Source organism: Notamacropus eugenii, chromosome 1 (genome assembly GCF_028372415.1).
Source record: "Notamacropus eugenii isolate mMacEug1 chromosome 1, mMacEug1.pri_v2, whole genome shotgun sequence".
Classification (NCBI taxonomy): Eukaryota; Metazoa; Chordata; class Mammalia; order Diprotodontia; family Macropodidae; genus Notamacropus; species Notamacropus eugenii.
The window spans coordinates 317,626,525-317,643,433 of NC_092872.1; the positions used below are offsets into that span (position 1 = coordinate 317,626,525).

At 32.5% G+C, this 16,909-nt stretch overlaps 1 protein-coding gene across 2 annotated transcripts in view; it reads left to right on the forward strand.

The window, feature by feature from the left end:
- LRFN5 (leucine rich repeat and fibronectin type III domain containing 5) overlaps positions 1-8,049 on the forward strand; it is a 133,665-nt gene extending 125,616 nt beyond the window's left edge. The window contains exons 3-4 of one of the 2 annotated variants that reach the window (XM_072629631.1): positions 678-1,390; positions 7,860-8,049. In XM_072629631.1, coding sequence (XP_072485732.1) covers positions 678-1,390; positions 7,860-7,939 — 793 coding nt within the window. In that variant the 3' untranslated portion in view covers positions 7,940-8,049. Of the gene's footprint in view, positions 1-677; positions 3,535-7,859 lie in introns of those variants that run through there. The other variant, XM_072629630.1, reaches the window with a different exon arrangement.
- The last annotated feature ends 8,860 nt before the right edge of the window (positions 8,050-16,909 follow it).

Consider the following 16,909-nt stretch of genomic DNA (forward strand, 5'->3'; position numbering starts at 1 on the left):
CAGCACAAGGGAAATTATGTTCTGGGCTTGCCAGAATTCACCTTATCTAAGTAATTTTACCTCACTAATACTTACTCTGCTATTTTATCAGTAATCAGTAATTTGGAGGGTGGGAATGAAATAATTAAAAATAGTTGAATAACTACCAGAGGAGTTGTTGTGGTTCATTTAAATAACTAACTCCCCCAGAAACCTTTGAAATCACATGAAAATATATACTTGCAAATTTATTTCTGTTCAGGCTCTATAATCTTAATTAGTATTTTCTCATTACTTCTAATGGGCTTTTCTTTCTAAGATGGAAGTTCTAAATGAACTTTCTTTGGTAATTAGATAATGGTATAGTCACAGCATTCAAAATCAACTTCTCATAAGTTATTTTTAGTGATGATTTTTTGCTAATAACTCTGTTTTGCCATGTCATACAAGTAGCATTATTAATAGCCAACTAAATGACAGGTACAGGCATCATTAATATATTAGTGCAGCACCCAGAAAATGACAGTGAATTTTAAAGTGGTTGAAAATAAAACCAAGTCATTTGTCCATCTTTCATTCCTGTTAAAACATGTGCTTTGTTATAAAAACCACCGAAATAAAATAAAACTAAAGTCACAATGATTGTGGGTTTATATTTTTTAAAAATCTATATTAACACAAATTCCATTGTCCCTCAGAATGATACCTCCTACGAGCAAAACATTTCTTGTCAATAACCTGGCTGCTGGAACTGTATATGACTTGTGTGTCTTGGCAATTTATGATGATGGCATCACTTCCCTCACTGCCACAAGAGTCGTGGGTTGCATCCAATTTACCACAGAACAGGATTATGTACGTTGTCATTTCATGCAGTCTCAGTTTTTAGGAGGCACTATGATTATTATAATTGGTGGCATCATTGTAGCTTCTGTGCTGGTTTTTATCATCATTTTAATGATCCGCTATAAGGTTTGCAATAACAATGGGCAGCACAAAGTCACCAAGGTCAGTAATGTTTATTCTCAAACTAATGGGGCCCAAATACAAGGCTGCAGTGGAACAATGCCTCAGTCAATTTCCAAACAAGCTGTAGGACATGATGAGAACATTCAGTGCTACAAAGGTCCCAGTGAAAACGTGACTCAATCTTCAGACACTTGTTCAAGTCAGGACTCTGCTACCACTACCTCTGTTTTGCCACATACCTGGACTTCAAGCACTTCTGCATCCCAAAAGCAGAAACGAAAGATGGGGCCAAAACCAACTAATGATTCACAGAATGAAGCTGTTTCAAGTGTTGAGTCCCCAAATGCTAACAGGAATAACTCAGCTGCACTGCAGTTAATTAGCCGCCATCCTGATTCTGTCAAAGACGTTCCCACATCTAAAAGAGCACAATCAAAGTCAAGTAAGTTTCTCACTGTGCCTGTTGAAAGATCCAGAGCAAGGCGCAGGTACTCTCTGAATGGAAAATTAATGGAATACCATTGTTATGTTAAATCAGAGAACACAGGTGTATTATGGTTTAAAAGAAGCAAGTCTATGAATGGAATGGTAATTCAGTCAGGCATTACTGACCTGGATAGTGGAAAACCAACTTTTTCAAGATCTGAGTGGATTTTAGAAAGCACTGTGTGATCTGCTTCTTAAATTTTTTAAATATCATTCTTTGGGAATATTTTCATGGAAATTGGAATTTGGAATTCCAGTCTTATCTTGTTGATTTATGGCTTATACATTCAATATTTTGTAAAAGGCCACCTAAAATCTGATGTGTATATGTACATGGATAACTAGGTACATGTACACAAAATGTAGGTAGCAACTAAAGAAAATATTTTAAAATGAAATTATTGTTGGAAGGGGAATGAAGTAGCATCAATGCTTTCCCCTACTGTAGTACTGGCTTCCTGGTTCTGTGTTAACAGACAACAAAAAGAAAGCTTTTGCAAGGAAAAAAATCCCTTTTATAAAGGAAATTATATTTCCTCCAAACTAACAAAGACCACTTACGGGAAAAATTGATATTTTTAAATGACAAGATTGTATATTTATTTCTGGTGACAGTGATGTTGCCTTCCTTTCAGGCAAATGCTGTACAGAAAAACTCTGTGCTGGTATATTGTGTAAAATAAAATATTTAACAAGTATACACAATTGGTGTTAACATAAGTACCCTCTTAAACAACCTTCTTGGTACAGGTACCTTAGTGTATCTGTGACATATATCGTTAGTAACATAGATTGCTCAATGATTAAGAAACAATTCATTTTGTACCTATCACCAATAAAAGTCTAGTTCTAGGATGTTGGAATGAATAAAACGACAATTTCTAAATGCATGCATTGGGACATATATAGGTTCTGTGTACATGTAATAGAGGTTAAAGGGGGAACCAAGAAGCCTTCCTTTATCAAAGTAACATTTTGATCACCATCTAAGAATAGTAGAAAAAAGAATTGGTAAAATACATAGGAGATTTAAAGCCATTCCTTATTAACAGAATAACTTGTGTTTCCCCTCTAGAATCAATAATTCAATAATATTGCCACTATTTTAAGAATTTTAATATTTTAACCAATAAGTATGATGGCACTTAATTAGGAATCACTTCATTTAATGATACTCTGTCAACAAACTCTGGATTAAATTTGATCAGACCTTGACATTATTATTCAGGTAATTTGACCTAACAAAAAAGGATACTTCTGTAGATTGCATATTGAAAAATATGCTACATCAAACATAAATATATTGGTCACGTAATAGAGTTGGTTAAAGACTTGTTGTAAGAGGCTATTTGTTTTTATGTGTGAGCTTTCACAATTAACTGACACATAAAGAAAAATCATGACCAAAGCAAATGAAACTGATCTTTATAATATGTGAACTGCTCTGTAGAATAAATTAGACACTTGGTAAAGCTTCCTATTCAAATCACTAAAGTATTTTTTTTTTTTAACACAGAGCTATGCCACTTCTATCTATTTATTTCTGCATAAAGCAAATAAGTAAATTCTAGGGCATGTTATTATGTTAACAGACCACCCTGTTGCACATACTTTGTCATTGTATGTAATTTAAAATACGTTATGTTAAGACTGTTGATTATTTTCAGAAACCACTATAGATAAAACTTGTCGGTGGGTGAAGTTTTCTCTGAATTTCTCCAGCTTTCTTCTTTAGCACCCCTACCAAATCCTTATTCCCCCCTATTTTTCTATCCACATGAATTCAGGTGCCTATTTATCTTTCATTATTCAAGACTATTAGCAGTTATCAATTAATAAGTCTGAAGGACTTGAATGTTATTAGGAACTATTGACTAAAAAGCCATTAAGACCCAGAAGAATAAATCAGTGAACATGCAGAAGCTAACATTCTGTGCAGTGAAGTTGTGGTGCAGTCTTTTTGACAAAGAGGCATTACTACCCTTCAAAGCAAATCACATATCTCCCTTATTCACTTATAAAAACAATCTAGATTATTTCAAGATGTGTTTTCAAATTTTAGTTTCTTTCATTTCCCCAAAAAATCATTAAAATCTATAATTTCTCATTGACCTTCAGTTTTCTGCTGCAATTATTTACAATTTTCAGAGAAACACCTGGCTTATTTTACTTATCTGCTAAGTACTTTAATTTCATGTTATTACACAGCCTCTATCAAGCTTGATTTTCCTTAAAAATTGTATTGTATGATGTTACAATTGCTGATTCCATTCCTTTTATGCAGATTTACTAAATTTCTAAAAAAAATGAGCAGTCAACTATTTCTCACGCTCAAGCCAGAAGACTTTGAGCTAATGAACCATTCCTTCAATGAATCAACAAACATTCATTAGATGCCCACTGTATGTCAATAATTGTGTAAGGTATTAGGGATAAAAATGCTACAAATTAAATAACTCCTGTTCTTAATGAGTTGTACTTTCTGAGGTTAGAAAAAATAGCACTTTTCCTTGGATGATTTCATTGTAAGACAAGTGAAGCTCTTGAATGAATTAGAACAGTAATGATAGATAGACCATGTTTGGAAATGAGTGGAGAGGCTCAGTAAAAGTAATCAGAGAATTAGACCTTTTCACTCATTGCCTTTTAGTTTCTTTAAAACTATTTCTTTTAATACCTGTCCCTTTATCTTTGTTACTTTTTTCCTAGTTTATTTTAAACTGGTAGTTGGCTATAAATATGGAACTGAAGTATATTCTTGTTTGCTAAGTACTTTTCGTGCCCTCTACTCTTAATATTTTAAAAATAATTATTCAGCTATCATATGCTATGGTTTCTGTTTTCTTAAAGTTTAAAAGAAGTGTTTCCTCATAATTTATTTTCAGTTTTGGTTTTCGATTAACTATTTTTCTTCAGTGAATCATTATTGGAACCATAGTGGTGTAGGAGGGTGTGAATGATTGCCCAACTCTGATTTAAATATATATTGTAATTTTATAGTGTATTAGTATTTTATATGCTAAATAGTATCCCAGTGGTCATAAAGAGTCCATGTAGTACCTAGTGTGTTGGTTTGTTTTGTTTACCTGTATTTCTTTTTTACAAGAGAAAGTCCTAGGAAGATAGGGATGGTTTGCTGCAAAATGATAGCCATGTAAATGAAAGCATGAATAAAACTTTTTTTTAAGAACAGAAAAAAAGTTTAATGTAGCTTTTGAGGGAATGTTTTATACACTGAATTGCATTGCTTCAGTATTATTTGTTGAGTTGCCTTTTTTGATGTGATGTATTTGGTTAAAATTGCGTACACATTCTTATCTACATACATACATATGCACTTACATACTGAAATAAATGGGGGAGGGAAGAAGTTGGCAGCTGAAGTGTCTGTACTTGCACCATGTCAGAATGGTTCAAAGAAATGTGCAAATGCTTTTTGATCTGGAAAGAGGGTCAGAATACTACGGTGTGTGTGTGTGTGTGTGTGTGTGTGTGTGTGTGTGTGTGTGTGTGTGTATGTGTATGGACAAGCCCCCAAAATTGATTTGGCTGAAAACTGTAGTCACAATGAATTGTGAAACCATGTATATTTTACAGCCTACTTAGAAGTACCACAGGGCTGGAAGATACTTTAGAGATCATCTTTTCAACCCTCATCATTTTATGGATGAAGCAACTGGGGTACAAAGAGGAAGTGATTTCTGCAAGATCGTACAGTGAAGTATAAATACTTACACATAGACAAATGATGTTTTTTCAAGACAATTTTTCCAATACAGAAAGAAATGTGTTTGGGGCTTTTATTTTTCTTTTTTTTGAAGACTTTTCTGCTTCACTTTAAATACTTCATATAGTAGCTTCACTGGCCACCAGACTGAAATAGAAATACTAACTTCTAGGATCTATGATTACATCAATGTCGATCTTAAATTGTCATAGAACACAGCCCCCTTTCCCCTTAGCAGATGGTTATTGTAGCTAAAGGTATTAATTACACAGGAGTAAACCTGCTGACAAGCCACTCTGAACTTAACTAGGTTATTCATTAGATGAAAGACATAAATCAATGCTGGATATTCTTAAAGATTGCCAGCTTGTGCTCTACTGGCCTGTCCTCAAGAACATATGGGAATTCTTGCCATTATGAGGATTGAAAGTAGGATTTGATTAAAGCAAAATAAAAGTATTTTATGTATTCATTTTGCTAGTAATCAATATCTTCGTTAATAAAATGATATACCAATCCTTATTTCTTACACTTTAGACATCAATTGTTTTAATTGCTTCATGTTTTAATTCATTTTCCTAAGTTTTATTCATAATCATGTTACAGAAATATGCCTTCCTCCTGAATAATATATTTTGAAATGAATACTTAGTTTATTTAGTTAAGATTAAATATTCAAACATGCTTTAGTTTTCAAGTAGCACGATGAAAACTAATTTACTTCTTCCTGAAGGAGCACCTGCCACTTCAGAATTGCTCTAATTATTTAGAAATTTTTCCTTACATTAAGCCTAAATTTTTCTATCTATTGCTCATATGTTATGTCAAGCATAATTATGTTACTACATAGCACACTTATTGCCCTTCAAATGCTTAAAACTGCTAGTTCCCCCTAAATCTTTTCTACAGGTTAAACATCCTCATTTCCTCCAAACAATAATCAAATGGTAGTATTCTGAAACCCTCCACCACACTAGTTTATCATCAAGTCCCCTATACTCTCTAGTATGTCAACATGATATCTAGTATATCAACATTTCCTAGGTGTTTACTATATTTGTCCACATTAAAAGGATGAAATTTTTATCTAAAGATTTAATTTTATGCCAAGTATAGCAAAACAATTATTTTGTATTACATTTATGTATTTTGTTATGAAGTCCGAATTTAATGTTGAATCTGAATGAAGACATGATTGGAATGGCTCTCAGAAAAGTACATCTCACCATATTTTTCTATATACTGCACTTAGTATACATTTAATTAAAACAGCTACTTAGTAATTCTTAGTAAAATTCTTAGTAAATTTTTAGTAAATTCTTAGTAAAAATTCTTAGTAAAATTCTTAGTTAAAATTAATCTTTCTCTAAATATCTGAATACAATATTTTATAAGATTTCTTAATTCCCTCAGTTCTTTCTTTGTGACAATTGGAGGAGTAGAATATTTTATTCAAACAGAAAACATATTTCCTTTGAAGTATATATTTTTCAAAAATCTAGAAGACTAGAAAGAATATACGTAATTTTATGTGACACTTGACCTATGCATAGAATAATACTGCTCAAAAATCCATCCATAAGCCAATGGTGACAATAAAGTACATGACTCAATAATAATATCCAATGTTCCTTCTGACATGATGCATTTATCTATTGAAGTATTCTATGCGTAACATGAATGCGTTTTTTGTTCAAAGTAATTTTTTCTAATGTAGAAAGAAGAATGTGTTGCAGACAGTTTATTGAAGAAATTCCTGCTTCACTTTCAATAATTCAAATAATAGTTTCTCTAGGCAGCAAACTAAAATAAAATTACAAATTACATTAATTCAGTCATGAGTGTTTATACATTCAAAACATTTGAAATAACTGTCAGATTCTCTTTTATCATGCTGTAACAAAACATAGATGTGATTGGCTACCAGAAAATTCCTTTCCCCCAAATTCTTTCCACTGCGTACGTATGTACCAAACTTCACAAAGAGTCAAGTTGTTTAGTACAATTTTCATTTCCTTTGTTTTCAGATATTCTACAAAAATTCTCAGTATGTCTGTACTTTTTCAATGTACTTCATCCTTTGACATGAAAGAAATGAATGCTGGCCATGGCGGGGGGGGCATCGTTGCATTTTACAGAGAAATTTTTTGATTATTTGAAGGGAGAACGTGTGACTTCATATCAGAGGTGGAAGGAAGAAAGAACAATGAGTTTTAATATGAATAGATGTGGAAATTTATATTGAAATTAGGGAATGTGTACTTTTATTTGTCCCATATAATGATTAATGCTATACAATGATTTTTTGGTAAATTTTAAAATAAGTTTTAAAAATATAAATCTGTGCAAGCCTGAACTTTGAATTAAGATTAATAGATAAGTAGAAATACTAGCAGCTTGAGTCACATGTTATATTGTCATGGAAAAGCCTGCAATTCAATGAATTAAATGTTATAGATAGTAGAGTAGTCTTTTATTTAGAAATTAAGTTAACAAATTGAGAGAGAAAAAACCCATCAGATATCAAAGTTGATAATGGTAAATTAATCAGAGTAGAATTTGTATATTGTGACAAGTGGATGACTTCTGCTATAGACTTGCAAGGATGAAATTATTCCAGAATCTTAGAGGAACATTTATTAGGGTGTGCATTTTAATGAATAAATTAATTTTCATGAAATCAAAATTTTATTCCCAGATGCATTGCTGCCTAATGTTGACAAGATTGTCCACAACACCCAGGTGAGCTTGCTATTGCATATTGAAGGCGCTCTGTGATACTTGTATGACAGATATTTAGTTTTAAGTGAATTTTTGGTTTGTTTGTGGTACTTGTTTAATACAGTGCACTTGAGTTTCATAACCTCAGGTATATTCACAAAAATTAAAGTTTGAAGGTATTTTGTTGACTGAATTTATAACTAAGTATTTCTGTGTTAACCATTAATCTATTTATTGTAGCACAATGTGTTTGGTAATAAGAATGATTTTGTCTGTGACTTGAAGAATCAATCTCATTAATTCTATAGTCATGGCTTGTCTGATTTACATTTTTATAATGTTTTATGACCAATTAAAAACATTTTGTAAAGAGAATCTCCATTTCTTACCCCACAATTCCAGAGAAAGCTGAGAGCCTATAGTATGGCTCATTGAACTATAAGTTGGAGTGTTAGACTTCTGTCCAACATAGAGAAACTATGAAATACAATGAATACATTTTCAACATATACGGTATTCTTTTCATCAATATGCAATTATTCCTGAAATTTTTTTTCCACAAAGCTTTAAGTCAGAATCATAACCTTAAATCTTCATTCCTATTGGGATTGTCTTCTCAGCACAAATAAAAACTCAGACAGTCTATTCACATGACTGAAAGGAACAGTTTTTTGCTAGAATCTGAGCACAGGAGGGCATGAAACTTTTCCACATTCTAGAAAACCCTATAGCTTCCCTCGTAATAAAAGCAGGATCTTGTTGTTTTGCAATACATATTTGAAAAATAGTAGATCAATTCAGAAATTTAAATTTGAACTACTCCACTTATATTTTTAGGTTATTCCATGTTACTTACAGAAACTTCATTACTCTATACACACTCCATGATGTTATTATCAAAACCTGAAAGTTCATTTCCAAATTCTGTATTTTTGCAAAGGCTGTTCCCTATGCTACAAAAGCACTCCTTCCACTCTCCCTCTTAGAATCCTTTACATTCTTCAAGGCTCTATTCAGGAATCCCTTCCTTTGAGAAACTTTTCCCAATGCCCAGAGGTATTTGTACTCTCTTCATCTTCAAGTTATCTTCTATGCAGTTAAATATTTATATGTTGTATACTCCTAGTAGAATGTAATCCTCTTAAAGAACTGTTTTGTTTTAGTGAATTCTACATAACATGTGACTAATAAATACAGTATACAACTTCAAAGTTTGCAAAACATTTTAATTTCACCATGCCATCTAAGTCTCACAGCAAGCCTATGAGGAAGGAACTATAATAATATTATTCCCATTTGACAGATGAGGAAACTGAAGCTCAGATAATTTAAGCTAGCAAATACCAGAGAAAAGATTTGAATCAATTCTTCTTTACTTCAAGTCTAGCATCCAGTAAACTATACACTGTTCCCAGTTTAAAGGAAATCTATGAAGTATCAAAGCTTGAAGAAAAATTAGAGATCACATAGTCCAGTCTTCTTTGTATACGATACTATGCTGATTTTATTTCTCCCCACTGTTTTCCATGATCAATATGCAACATTTTTGCTGTCTTTTTTTTTTTTTAAGGAAACTGGTAATTTCATAGAAGATGCAATGTGTGTGTGTGTTTGCGTGTGTGCGCACGTGTGTACAGATATATGCTCACAGGGGGAGTGTGTGCAGGTATGTGTGTTCTAATATTTGGAATGTAGAAGTTTATATTTGGAGTACCTCCAAATGCCAAACATATTTCAATTTTGTATGCATTAGACGTCATTAAAATGCTTTTGTTGTATTCTTATCTTTCTCATTAATGCCATAAACAAACCATTAAAATTTCATAGAAAATTGTGCATGTAGAATTTTAGGGTTTTTTTGTTTTGTTTTAATTTAGCTATACAATAAAGAATAATAGTTACATTATAACTGAGAACTGTTACTATAACAATTATTTCAGTAGCAGCATGTTTTTATCAGTATGGGTAATCCTTTCACTGATGAATATCACAGTATTCCATGTCTGTTGTTTTCATTCGAATCTTATACATGTCTTTCTTTATTTGCTATTTTCTTTTATTTTATATATTTTATTTTCCCCCCAATTACATGCTGAAACCATTTTAAACATTTTTTAAATGAGGTCCATGTTCTATCCCTTCCTTTCTCCCTTCCTTCCCTCTCCCTGAGATGGTAAGCAATCCAGTATAGGTTATATATGTACAATGATGTAAACCATTTCCACTTTAGTTATTTTGTACAAGAAGACTGAAATTTAAAAAAAAAATGAAGGAAAATAGAAAAGACCAATTTGGAACTCTCCTGCAATACTACTGTTAAGTCTGTATCCCAAAGACATCAGTAAAAGGGAAAGGTCTAACTTATCCATGTCTTTCTATATGTTTTCTGTAAAGTATTGCCCAAGGTGCTGTAATCCTTTCTTTTATTCTTTTAATATTTTTCAATATTTCATATATATATATATAGCATCATGGGTTGTGTCTCTATCATGCCTCCTCTTATGTCCAACTTCTTTTTTTATCATGTTATTTCAAAGGATAAATACTAGTATTATTTTTACCAGATAAAATGTTAAATGAGTCCAAATCAATCTCCAGTTTCCTATTATAAAAGTTGTTCTGTCATATATATATATGCATATGTATGTATGTATGTATATATATGTATATGTATGTATGTATGTATGTATGTATATATATATATATATATATATATATATATATATATATATATATATATATATATAAGTTTGAGGTGGAACGGGAAAAAAAAACATTTGTGAAAATTTCTATTAAATAACTTTATGGATGTGACTGTGCGATCTTGAAGCCTTCTACCCTATAGAAAATGCAAAAGCATACAGAATGAAACATTCTAGAAAATGTAAAACACCTACTATAGCCTACTAACAATCACAGGATTCTTCTCCATCTTCAATGAATCCCACTTTCAACAGAGTCCCAAAGTACTGCAGATTCATAGTCTCTTCAGAAAGAAAATGAATTTGATATTTCTAAACTTTCAATGACATGACTTTCTGGTGAGTACTACTTTCACCCCACCTAGATCCATACAAGTTTTCATTCTTATGTCACTACTCTAAAGCTTGGACTCTTCTTGAACTAAAACATATTTGGGGCTCATTCCCATTATACCTACACTTTATGAATCACTCAAAAGTTCAATATGGAATGTAAAGTCTAGTTTATTTACTATTTAATAACATGGATTTCAAACCTTGCTTATCATGATGTTTTGAATGAATGATATTCAATGATTTTTTGTTTCTAAGAGGTTAGAACTTATTTCTGGTTTCCATGTTAAAATATATAATACTTGTGAGATGAAAAGGACTCAAATTGAATAAAAAGTGAAATGTTTCAGTGATTTAGAGGGTTTTGGACTTGTGCGCAATGAATGAAATTGAATTAAGAGCAGAGAAATTGAGGAATATTTGAAGGACAACACTTTCCAGATCCAACCAACTTCTGTGAGAGAAGTTTGAAGGGTAAGAGCACTATAAAGGGAGATTCAAGAAGGATTAAAAAAAGGGGGATAACTGAAGAAATAGAATCAAGAAGTATTTAAGGAAAAGAGAAAAGGTAGTTGCCCAGTCAAGGTAAGTAAAAAAAGGTAAGTAGAACAAAGTGATGGATAAAACAAATTGGTGGCGTGTATTAGTTGAAGGTGGAGGGAGACTGGTAGAACTACTAAGAGGTTGAAACATAAAAGGAGGGAATATGTACTGTTTCTGTTCTGAAGTTGTCAGCATTAATTAAAGAAAGGTTGGTGTGTTGGTCAGTTCCAAAAGGTTACAACATTCTTAAAGAAGTGCTTAACCCAGAAAAACAAAAACATCAAGAAAAACTCTCAATCATTATGGAAAACTTGACAAATTTTACCGTGATTTGGATTGTGTTGTTTGGATTGGTTGTTTATGTTTGTTTCTTTGTTTTGCTTCCTCCTGAAGTCTGGCATGTTTAAACTAATCTTTTTTTTTTCCTAGAAGAAAAGAAAAAGAGACTCAAATAAGATCCATACACTGTAAGTTTTAGGGGACAAACAAATGTTCCTAAAACAGCAACAAGAAAGGAGAGCTTTAATGATAGAAAAATATGAAGTGTCAGGAAACAACTTTGTAGAAAAATTAGACTGGAAAAATTTAATACAGAGCAGGGAGGAAAGGGAAAAAAAGGACTGTTATACACTTGGAGTTAACGGGGGAAAATCAGGCTCTTCCTAAAGGGAAGAGAGCTTGATGCTTTGAGAAAAAAAAATGCAGCTACTTCTACTCCAATAAGTGATAAAGTAGAACAAAAAAAGCTATCTGATAATGAGAAAAATTTGAAAGAGGAAATAAAGATTAGTGATGGTTGCTGACTCCTTTCTTAAGGTTATAAAATTAGTAAATGTTGTTGTCATCTTCCTTGGACATGTACATAAAGCATAAAAGACGATATGCATTTAGTAACATCATTACTCACTTCTGGTGAGTCTTAAATGATATCACCAAAAAAGTATTTCCAAATATTACAAAATCTTTTGCAAAAAGCCCTTAGGGACAGATATTTTGTTTTTATCACTGCTGACCATTAAAAGCAAGAAATGCTATACACACATGTATGTAAGTATATATGTGTTTATACACACGTGTGTGTGTTCATGCATGTGTGTGTGCATATGTGTGTGTGCTTGTGTGTGTGTGTGTGTGTTGGGGGGAAGTTCTTGTCTTTGAAAATGAGATTTGGTTTCAGGGCTAAGGCTCAAAATATAGGGATGACTTCTGTTCAGGAACACAATGTATATAAAGAAGAATGCCTGATGTTATTTAGATCTAAACAAAGGGATTTTAAAGCCAAAAAGGAGGAATGAGGGAGAAAAATAGTCTTACGTGTCTATGAAGTTATATATCCTAAAGAAGAGCAGTAGTAGTTGAGACAACCCAGAAGTTCACAGCTTTTTTTTTAAATAGAAGAAAGTCAATAGACCATAAGCCAGCAGACCATAACCCATCGTCTCAAATTTTTATATGCAAATTTCCAAAATGTTTTCAATAAGTAAGAGAAACTAGAAGTCCTAACACAAGAAGGAAAATCTGACCCCGTGGTATTATTGAGAGTTTGTGATTAAACCCAAACTGGAATGTACTTTTGCTTGTGTGGTATAATGAAGTGTCCTTATATATATCAAAATTATACATACATGCAGAAAGACAGGAGGCAGAAGTGAAAGTATCCAATGCATTTGTGCGTAGGTCAATAAAAAGAGAAAGGGAAGTCATTCTGTCATTGGTATGTTCTGCAAACCACTGAGACTGAAGGAGAAAACAGACAAATAAGGAGTTTAAGAAAACAGGTCATAATTTGGCATTGAGGTATGAAATAGTAGTGATAAGAAATGTTAATTATCCTTACATTCATTGGAGCTCTTTCTGCTATTATCATAAAACCTTTTATTCTTCAATCAACAAGGAAAATTCTGTAAAATATCTGAGGAATTAATTAGTTGTTGGATTAGAAATTATGTGAACCTTGGGCATTGTGGAATGGAGAGAACTGATTACTCTCTGGGCATATTCTGATATGAATTTCAGATTTGATGAAAGTAGATACCAAAGGGCTCAGAGATAATTAGGAAGCAATGGACTAATATTCTACATATCAAATTTACCCAGAAGGGTTAGAAATTTTTTGAAAATAAAATTCTGAATATTCAATAAGATCAAATTCCAGAGGACAAAAAACAAGAATTTTTACAGAGACTGAGGTGTAGACATAGGATAATTAATTTTGTCTTAAAAAGTTATGTATAGAAGACTAAAGTGAAGACATAACAAAATATGAAAATTTGAAATGAAATATGTATTCATGGTCTTTCGAAACTATCAGCAGTGTTCAAGTTCAGAATAAGTTAGGATAAAACAATATTAGGATAAAAATGATTTGAGCTTTCTAAAGTTATGCTGAAGAGGACCAGTATCCCAGAAACTAGAGACAGGATTGCTGCTTGTGACAAATTGCATGATAATAACTGACAATAGAGAAATATCACTTCAATATTTGTTTTTCTCTTTTTTCACTGTCCTTTTCCCACCTTTGCACTGAACACAACAGAATAAAAATGGCTAACAAGCCACAGATAAGCATTTTTATCAGTGACCTTGATAAAGATATAAATGACAAGACAAATTTTCAAATGACACAAAACTGCAATGAAAAGCTAAGAATCAGGCATAAAATGTTCATAATAAAGTGAAGTATTGGGGTAAATCTAATTTTAAAAATTCCATTTCCATAGGGAATAAATATGATGCATTCTTTAATTCAAGATGAAAAAGAAAGAATCTGTTGGCCCTTTCAAGACCTAGATGAACTTGAATAGTGAAAGAAATGGAATATGTGACTGTTGAGCCACTGTCCAAATTTCTGAAGCTTTATTAAAAACAGGGGAAACATAGAAGCAAGATATGGTGTCTACAAATTAGGCCAGTGGACTGAATTTAGATAACTGTGAAATTCTAGGAGAAAATTTTAATGAAAAACTTGTGAATATCTACAAAATGAGGCAATGATTATTAAAAAAAAAAACCCTCTGTATTTGTTAATCAAGGATGTCCTGCGACACTCTAATCTTAATAGGTTTAATACAGCTTAATCACTGACAGAATTGTAAAACTGGCATGCTATGAGAATACTGTAGATCTATGTTACCTAGATATTAGCAAAGCTTTTTGATCAAATATCTCAAAATGTTCTCTTTAAAAGATGGAGACATATGGATTAAATAATAATATATGTTGATAGAATGGACATAGACAAAGTGTAGTGGTTAGGAGTTTGAGAGGGTTCCAGTGGAGTGTCCCATTACTTGGTGTTTGACTTTATCCTGGCTAACATTTTTGTCAGCAACTTCAGTGAAGATATAGATGATATGGTGATTAAATTTTCAGATGATACAAAGCTGGAATGGAAAGTTAATCAGGATCTAAAAGGTTCTTAAGGAATTAAAGCATTGGAGTAAATCTAATAAGCATTCCAATATGAGGCAAATATGAGTCAATACTGTGATGTGGTGCATCATAAAGCTAATATGAACTTGGTTTTCATTAATAGTCAGCTTCTGGGAATTATGAAGTGATAATCACTCTGGAGATTATATCTAATCAGACAATATCTTAATTATCATGACCAATTTGAGACCACAGTTCAAGAAAAAAAAATTGATAATCTATATAAGATCCAGAGGAAGGAAACCAGAATGGCAAAGAACTTAAAATTAAGTCAATGTTATTTGAGCTTAGGTTGAAGGAAATAGAGGTGATTACCATAGGGAAGAGAACACTTGGAATTTTGGAAGCGCAAGTACTGCAAGAAAGAAGTATTCAATAATTTGAACATCTGTCATTTGGAATTCAATTGACTTGGTTTTTTTTTTTTTGACCCCAGAAGGCAGATATATGAGTGATAAGTAGAGGTTACAGAAGCTAACTTTAGCTTGATATGAAGAGAAATTGTTCTTGTTCAGTCACTTCTCAGTCATATACAAATATTCACTAGAGATTTTCTTGGCAAAGATACTAGAGTTGTTTGCCATTTCCTTCTCCAGCTCATTTTAGAGATGAGGAAATTGTGATAAACAGGCAAATACTTGACTTCCCCAGGGTAAGTATGAGGCCAAATTTGAATTAAGTTCTTTCTGCCTCCAGACTCAATCCTGTCTATTATAGCACTTAGTTGCTCCGATATGAGGACAAAATTTGCAATTATTAGAACTATCCAGAACTAGAATGGGATGTCTCAGGAGGTGGTGGATTTTTCTCACTGAAGTTTTCAAGCAGAGAAACATTTCAGGCATATTATTTTAAAGATTCCTTTGAGTGGTGTGGATCTCAATGGATAATAAATTACCTTCCAACTAAAAAGTGGTTTTGACCAGGCTCTGTCCTTATTTCATCTTAGCTCCATTGTATAGGCTTTATTTTTTGTGCTTTCTGCTGGTAACTAGAAAGAATATATCAAAATATTAGAAGAAAGAAAATTTGAGTTCTAGTATAGAGGTATCCCTGATATAATTCCTATTATGAGGTGTTGGGACTACTTGTTTATTCCATTCACTCTACATGCTATTATTTTATCTAAGGTCTCCTGTATATTTGTCATAAGAATGCTGTATAATAGCCCTCCTACGTCTCTTGGTCCCTGATCTACTAGAATATTCACTGAGAAAACAATATGGCAAAGAAAAATTATGTCACTGAATTTAGAATCAGAGACCTGGCTTCAAATATCCTGGTTTGTAACCTTTGAAAAGCCATTTCCATGTCTTGCCATCAATTTCCTGATTTGTTAAATAAAGAGTGAACAAAATTGCTACATTACATCTAATGAATTCCCCAGCTTAAAATACATAATCCAATGATTAAGAACATCAGATTTCTAGATAACTATTACTTAAGTGATCATTACTGACCTAATAGGACTACTAAATATTTTGTCTTAACCTTCCAAAAGATATTTAAAGTCTCTTATTCTATCATAAAACTCATATATAAATGGAACCTTTAAGGATGAACCCTCTTATATCGATCCAGAGCACAGATAAGGGTATACTTGTTTCTTCATTTTGAGAGTTTACTAGATCTATTAAAAACAGAAAACAAATTAATAATGCTGAGTAAGGATAATTATCAAATGCCACCAGTCTGAAACTAAATATCTACAGGAAAATATAAGAATGAAATGAATTAGGATTATTGAAAAATAGGGCAAAATCCAATAGGAGACAGAGTGTGACAGATTTTCATCCCAAGACACCTTTAAAAGTCAATGGGATAGATCTGTTACATGGGGCGGGGAAAGCACAGAGCTCACAGGCTGCACCAGCTCAGACTCCACCATAGCAGAGCAGAGCAGGAAACACCAGGACAGACTGAAGCAGAAACAGCACGGCAGATTCTTAAACCTATGAGTCCAGGATGGGAGCCCGGTAGAACTGAGTGAGAGAGAAGTGCAGAGCACTGAGTAATG